Source organism: Parus major, chromosome 5 (assembly GCF_001522545.3).
Source record: "Parus major isolate Abel chromosome 5, Parus_major1.1, whole genome shotgun sequence".
Taxonomy (NCBI): domain Eukaryota; kingdom Metazoa; phylum Chordata; class Aves; order Passeriformes; family Paridae; genus Parus; species Parus major.
This window is the reverse complement of record NC_031774.1, coordinates 9,116,792-9,123,294: the sequence shown is the minus strand read 5'-3', so window position 1 is coordinate 9,123,294 and position 6,503 is coordinate 9,116,792. Positions and strand designations below refer to the sequence as shown.

Genomic DNA, 6,503 nt, shown 5'->3' with positions numbered 1-6,503 from the left:
TTTTTCTCCTATGTCCAACAAAACCAGATGAATGTCAGGCTGTTTTTCTCCCCAGGGAAGGTGCCCTGGTGTTATCAGACCCACGTTATGTGAAGGCCTCTGTGTGCCACACTGGTTCAGAGCACTGTACAGAACTGAAATGTCTGAACCACTGTGAGAGGGAAGGGTGAGGAGGCCTCAGCTGCAGATCTGTGTTCAAAACAGGTTGTAACTGCTCTGGATATTATTCCTCAGCTGTCTCAAACACAGCAGGAAGGTATTCAGGTGTACAGGGAGTTGAGAGTATGTTTTTTCCCTCTCCCCTCCCATCTTTAACAGCAATGCTTGTCCTTACTTACATAATCAGGAGCTCAGACTCATAGCGCATTAATTTATTCTTCTCCATGACCAGTTCAAACCATTCATGCAGCATCTGATTTTCATCCTTTGTGCCTGAATCTGTGTGAAACAGGAGACTTCAGTGTCTTTCCACTGCTTTTGCCAGCTAAAATATCTCCTTCAATAGTCCTCCTGTGTAAGCCCCCATGACTTCAGATGGAGATGGCTTTGCTGTGTGCAGCCTGCCCCAGTAATGCCAGTTTGTGAGTTTGTTTTGTGAGCCACGTTGGCTTTTCCCTACAGCATTGCTACAGCAAACCTTTCCTCCTGGTTTGCCCAAGTCTCCCCTGACTGAGATCCTTCTGAAAGGATCTTCCTTTTGACATTCTTCTAATGACATCATAGGTATTTCTATTTTCTTCACGTTTTAGGGAATTGTATAGGCTGTGGAGGAGTATTTACTGAACACTCCTCTCAAAACCTGAACCTTCTGCTCTCCAGATTGATGCTTCACTGTTCCTCCTTACAGTCACCACCCAGTAAAGGGATCTTGGCCAGTTTGCACCATTTTAGGTACAGTTAAACCTCATATTCCTGATTTCTGCAGCTTGCAACTGATTTCTTTTGACTGTTGAAAACTCTGAGACACCTTGGATGTGTTTTTTGTGAAATCAGAAACTAGCCACAACATGTGCAGATACTTGTTCACCTTCCAAAGCATTTCTTAACATTCTCTCAACACAGGTTTTCTTCTTTGCCATCATCACTCATGACTTGTTCACTCAGCTGAGCCCTTATGCTAATTTTGGTGCAAAACGTGTTTTGAGATTTGTATTTCTGTGTTTTGTTGTAGGCAGGAGCTCTCCATAAGCCTTCACAAATGTCAGTGGAAAACAAAGCAATGGTACATCAGTGATTTATTATTTGGTATTTTGAAGCAGAATAAAGGAAATAACGAGCATGAAAACTATTCCTGGGACTGATATTATTTCTTCTCATTTTTGGGGGGTGATTTTTAGGGGGTTTGTTGCTGGTTTTTTCCCCTCTAATGCATGAATTGTTGTCACTACAATCAGAAGATCATCAAAACCTCATTTTGCTCATCAGTCTTCATGGCAGTTGTTTCGCACCCACGCATGTTCTCTTCTAATTCAGTTGAGGAGCTAATGAATAACTCCCCCTAACAAAGAGGCCATTCATCCCAGGCTCACAGAATTATTAGAGGAGAGTTGCGTAAATGTCACTGAAGGCTGGTGTTTGCAGGCCTGCCTCTAAATTTGGTTATTCACAACCTTTGCAGCTCAATATTATTGCTGAACTGTGATCGTTTTCTAATTACCTTAATAATACCTATTAAATCACTTGAATTGCATAAGCACAGACCTGCTTAAATGCAACTTAACCTAATAAACACTGGTCATTCATTAAACAATAATGCTCGTTATTTTTAGGGAGCTTGAACAGAATATTAAACTCAGTGATTCCTGCATCATTACACATATGTTACTACGAGCAACAAAGCACTCACATTTCATCTGGGAAGCTCATGGCTTCGTGCTCGTGCACCAGAAGAGTTATTGAGAGGCAGTAACATCCTGTGTTTCAGTATCTGCCCTATTTGTAACTGGCCACCTACACACAAACAATCAACGGGGAGAAAAAACCAGTACTTTCACCTTAATGAGGGCAATCCAATTACCAGGGATGGTAAGAGAATGAGAAGCATCGATCTCTTGGCAGACAGCCTTCTCCAGGAAATGCGGTTGTCAAAACAGCAACAACAAGAAGTGGCTCTAGGCCATTTATCCTGTGTCTATCCCAAGAGCTAGAAGCTTCTTGCCTCTCTGTATTCTTGTGGTTTCCAAAAATCACCCACTTTTTACAAAACAGAAGTAAAACTCTAACTCTCCAAATTCTCACAGCCTTTTTAGCAGACTGTCTCATGGGCAGGAAGGGGGAGGTGCTGTTTGATAAAGGGTTATGATTTCATTTAAGAAAAATAGATGATAAATTTTTCAATAAAATTTGGAATAGATGTTTATATTTATTAACTAGTTTCGTGGTCAATTCTAGGAAATCAGTAATAAATGTAAAGGGTTGGGTGAATGCTGTCTTGCTGATCAGATCAGTGCAGTGTCAGAACAGGGGTGAGTGTGAAATATGGCATTAAAAAGGCCAGCATGGAGGGGTTGGACTGGATTGCCTGGTTAAGACAACAACAAGATCAGGTGCCAAAACATATCTGGGTTTTCTGTGTTGAGCAACTGGCTGTCAGGAAAACAGGAGGCTCAGCTTTCTGGGGTGGAGGTAAATAAAGACACATTTGCATGCAGGCTGTCAGTCCCTTCAGCACGGACCCACAGCCCCCTCTGAAGTCCCTTATGGGCACAGTTCACACTGCCAGCCCCATTCTGAGCCTGGCAGGAGCCCGGGGGTCCTGTCCCCCTGCTTCCCCCCAGGTGTGAGGGGAGCAGTGCCAGGCTGGCCAGGACAGCATCCCAAGCCCTGGGTGCTTGGCAGTGTGGGTCAGAGAGGGGAGACCTTCCCTCTGGCTGGGGCCAGGGTGACACCCCTGTCATCCTCTGCCCCCTGGGGAAAAGCTGGGCTCTTGGGGTGTGTGTGTGTGTGTCCCTGCAGGCTGCTGTTGCTATAGCATGGCCACTGCTCTAATCACATTAATGGCATTTCACACTCAGCAAAGTCATTAAGGACTCTGTTACTAGGCACGGGCTGCTGCTGGCTTGGTAACTGAGATACAGCTCCTGGAAACCTCACTGGTTCCCTCCACAAGATGAAATTAAGCTCAGGATGGGATTTAAATAAATAAAAAAATAGTGGGGTGGGGTGGTGTTGGGGGAAATGAAAATTCAGGTTCAATAGCATTGTCAATAATTCCAAATCTGTGAAAACCAACAGAAAATCTAAAGCGTTCAATGTAAAGGTGCTTGAGCTAACAGAGAGTTTGAGAAAAGGGTTTATCAATAATTTTTGTCCTGCCAGTTATTCTTCCTTTTCAGATTTTGCACCAAACTATTTCCATGACAACCATGAAAACCCTCTGCTCTGGAACAGGTTAAAAATCCCACCACTTTGTGTACCTGCTTCTCCTCTTAGTTCTCTCTCCAGCTCGACACCAAAAATCTCCAGAGCTCTTTGTCTTTCCTCCAGTTCTTCCAGCTGCCGCTGCACTGCCTGCAAAAATGCAATGATGGAAAAGCTACAGACACAGCTTCAAAATTCTGAGACAAAAGATGGTCTCAGTGCTCAGAGAAACAGCTTGGAAAGGTCTCGGAGGAGTTGTGGCTCTTGCCAACTCATTGAGAGTACCAGGCACCTCAGCAATTTAAATATGCCACTAGGTGTCATTCACAGTTTTATTATCACAGGATCACAGGCACCCAAAACTCTGTTTTCCCTGAGTTTTAGCTCTCCCATTGTAAAAAAGAGATCAAAACATTTCTGTGTCTCACAAGGTGTAAAAAGTCAACACTTCCATATTCACAGACGTGTATTCTGAGATATTACATCAGTAAAGCTCATGGAAATAGGGAAGGTTTGCAGCTGGAAAGCTCTGCTGTCTTATTGTCCATGGGGTTTTGTTTGGTTTGCTTTCATATTTCACCAGCTTTTGACCAGAAAGAAAAAGGTCTAATAGCTGTGACAATTCAGTGGCACTTCAGGAAGGATTTCCACACCCATTGTCCATTCCCTTTGAAATAAGATTTTGAGAGGTGTGGTGGGGATAAAAAGCATGAAACACCTTTAAAAAGGTTGAAGTGTCAAAGACAGATGCTCAGCAGTTCCAATTTCAGGCTATGTCAGGGCATTCCAAGCCCAGCCCTCAGCAACAGCCTAACAAATAAGAAAGATCATTCAAAAAGTTTGGACTTGATTGTCTCCACCAAGCATTAAAATAAGAGTAGTCACGTATGCATCTCATGTCACCTGGAGATAATTCACAGTTCTCACACAAAAACTAAAACATGGCCTCTCTTCCCTTGTATTAAATAGGATACATCTGAGATCAAATTGTGCAGAAGTGCATTTACAAATCTTAAACTGTAATTGGAAATAATAACACATCAGTAGAGTCCAGAGCTTTCCTAGCATTTTCTGAAGAGAAGGGCCTGTATTAAATGAAGTGACTTTCCATCATTAAGGAAAAAAAATTATCCACTTTCGTTGTTGTAGCAGGGAGAGAACAAAAGCCATCACTGTATTTTTGTATCCTCCTGTAATGCACAGAGGTAATGGCTGAGTTACATTCTACAGGGCTGATGTTATTTCCCCTTTCTGTCTCTTTCCCTCTTCAGCTCCCTTCTCTTATTGCCAGTCACTCTTCCCTCCTGTTCTTCATGTGCATTTGCAAAATTATGATGGCAATTGTGATGTTCTCCAGGGTCTGACACGGATTTGTCCCCCAGAGAGCTGCAGGGCCCTGCCACACACACCTTGCTGCTGCTGCTGCTGGCTGGGGGATTTCAGCAGAGGGCAGTGGGTCACACTGAGGAGTGAGGGGAGGTCAGAGCCTGTTTTGGGGACCCCCAATTTCACCAGTCACTCCTGGAGACCAAGGGGACACCTGTGAGCAACATTGTCACCTGTGCTTTGTGAAGCCTCTTCAGCTCCTCTTGTTTCATCAACTGCTTCGTCTCCTTCTCCAGCCTCCTTCTCTTTCTGAGAGCCCTTTCTGCCTACAAAAGACACAGAAATATGAAAGAAAAAGGCAATCAAAACACCAGTATGCCCTCAAAGGTCCCCCAGGATCACGGAGCCGCTGAGGTTGGGACTGACCCCTGGGGACAGTGTGAGCCCATCCCCTGCCCAGAGCAGGGTGGGCAAAAGATAAACATCATGTGGGAGCATTTACATGTGTTTGCTCTGCTGGCTGTAAAGCATCACAAGCTCCTAAAGCAATCCTGAGTGCCAATAAAACGTTCCCAAATCACAAAGCTGACTGGACACAGCATCCCACCATACGTGGCCATACCCAGGCTGGGGAAAGCACCAGTTTAAGGAAATTCAACCCACTGCCATTGCTATAGCTAGAAAGTGCTAATTCACATCATGGGGCACTACCTGAAGGCCTGGGAAACCTTCCCTAATGCCATTTCTGTGCTCCATGACAGAGGTTTTTGCTCTTCCCCAGGGCACAGGTTGCTGCTGTTGGGAGATTGGGACCTTGCATTGCACCCAAGTGCTTCAAGGCTGTGCTGCTCCCATTTTTGAGGAGGCAGGATCCATGAGCACCACAGACCTGATAATTAAAACATGAACCAGCCAGGAAGTCACCAAAATTTTTCCCACTGAGCTTTCCCAGAGACAAATGGTGGCAGTGGCAAACCAGCAGCCAGAACTGGCATGAGAAGGGATGGTAGGAGGCAGCTGAAAGAAGCACATCGAGTGGGGAATGTGCATCCAAACTGAATCACTGCTAATGCCCATGTGCAACAGCTGATCCTGCTTCCCACTTCTGGCAGCTTCCCTGGAGCTCTGCCTTGTCCCTGCCTGGTCCTGCCCTCCCTGTGGCTGCCTGAACTGCTGGGGGTTGCTTCCATCCAGTTTCCTCCCACGCCTCCCTTCTTTTCTCTGTTTTATTTAAACCTTTTTAAATTCACCTCATTGTACCCCAGATTGTCTTTCCTGTAACAGGACAGATGAGTGAAGAGCCCTGCCACCTCAGCACATCCTGACACAGCTGCTGGGGACAAAGGCTGCCTCACATTGCTGTGCTTTCCATCCTCTCTTTCCACTCACAGCCCCACTCAGCTTTCATATTTCTCAGTGGTTTTCAGTACTTTGTTTTCATTCCTTTTCCCCCCCATCCCCAAAGGCAGCACCTCATACAATTAATTACATTTACTGATATTCTGCGCAGGAAAGAGAGAAACACATTTCTGATGAGCTGCTCAGACAGTAAAATCTGGGTTTCCTCACGTCAGAGCTGGCTATGGAGGGTTGGAGACCCCCAGCTCCTGCTCCTGCAGCACTTCTCAAATGAATCTGTATTTCCCCAAAGGAAATCTGCATCTGTTTGGTTGATTTTTTCCAACAGTTTGCTTGTTGGGCTACATATTAAGGCCACTTAAGAATCAGCTTCAGAGTGGTTTCAGTGAAACGTGTCTGTCTGTCAAATTAAGACCTCCCTCCTCCATCAGCACTGCCATAACCTGGGGGAATTACAG

General features: G+C 45.0%; 1 protein-coding gene across 4 annotated transcripts in view; it reads right to left on the bottom strand.

Moving 5' to 3' along the window:
* Nucleotides 1-6,503, bottom strand: part of MICAL2 (microtubule associated monooxygenase, calponin and LIM domain containing 2) — a 113,036-nt gene that overhangs the window by 5,648 nt on the left and 100,885 nt on the right. For all 4 annotated transcript variants that reach the window (XM_015630690.3, XM_015630691.3, XM_015630689.3 and 1 more), the window contains 3 exons: nt 4,920-5,012; nt 3,417-3,510; nt 339-438 (listed from right to left, as the gene is read on the bottom strand). In XM_015630690.3, the coding sequence (XP_015486176.1) occupies nt 339-438; nt 3,417-3,510; nt 4,920-5,012 (287 nt within the window). The remainder of the gene's footprint in view (nt 1-338; nt 439-3,416; nt 3,511-4,919; nt 5,013-6,503) is intronic.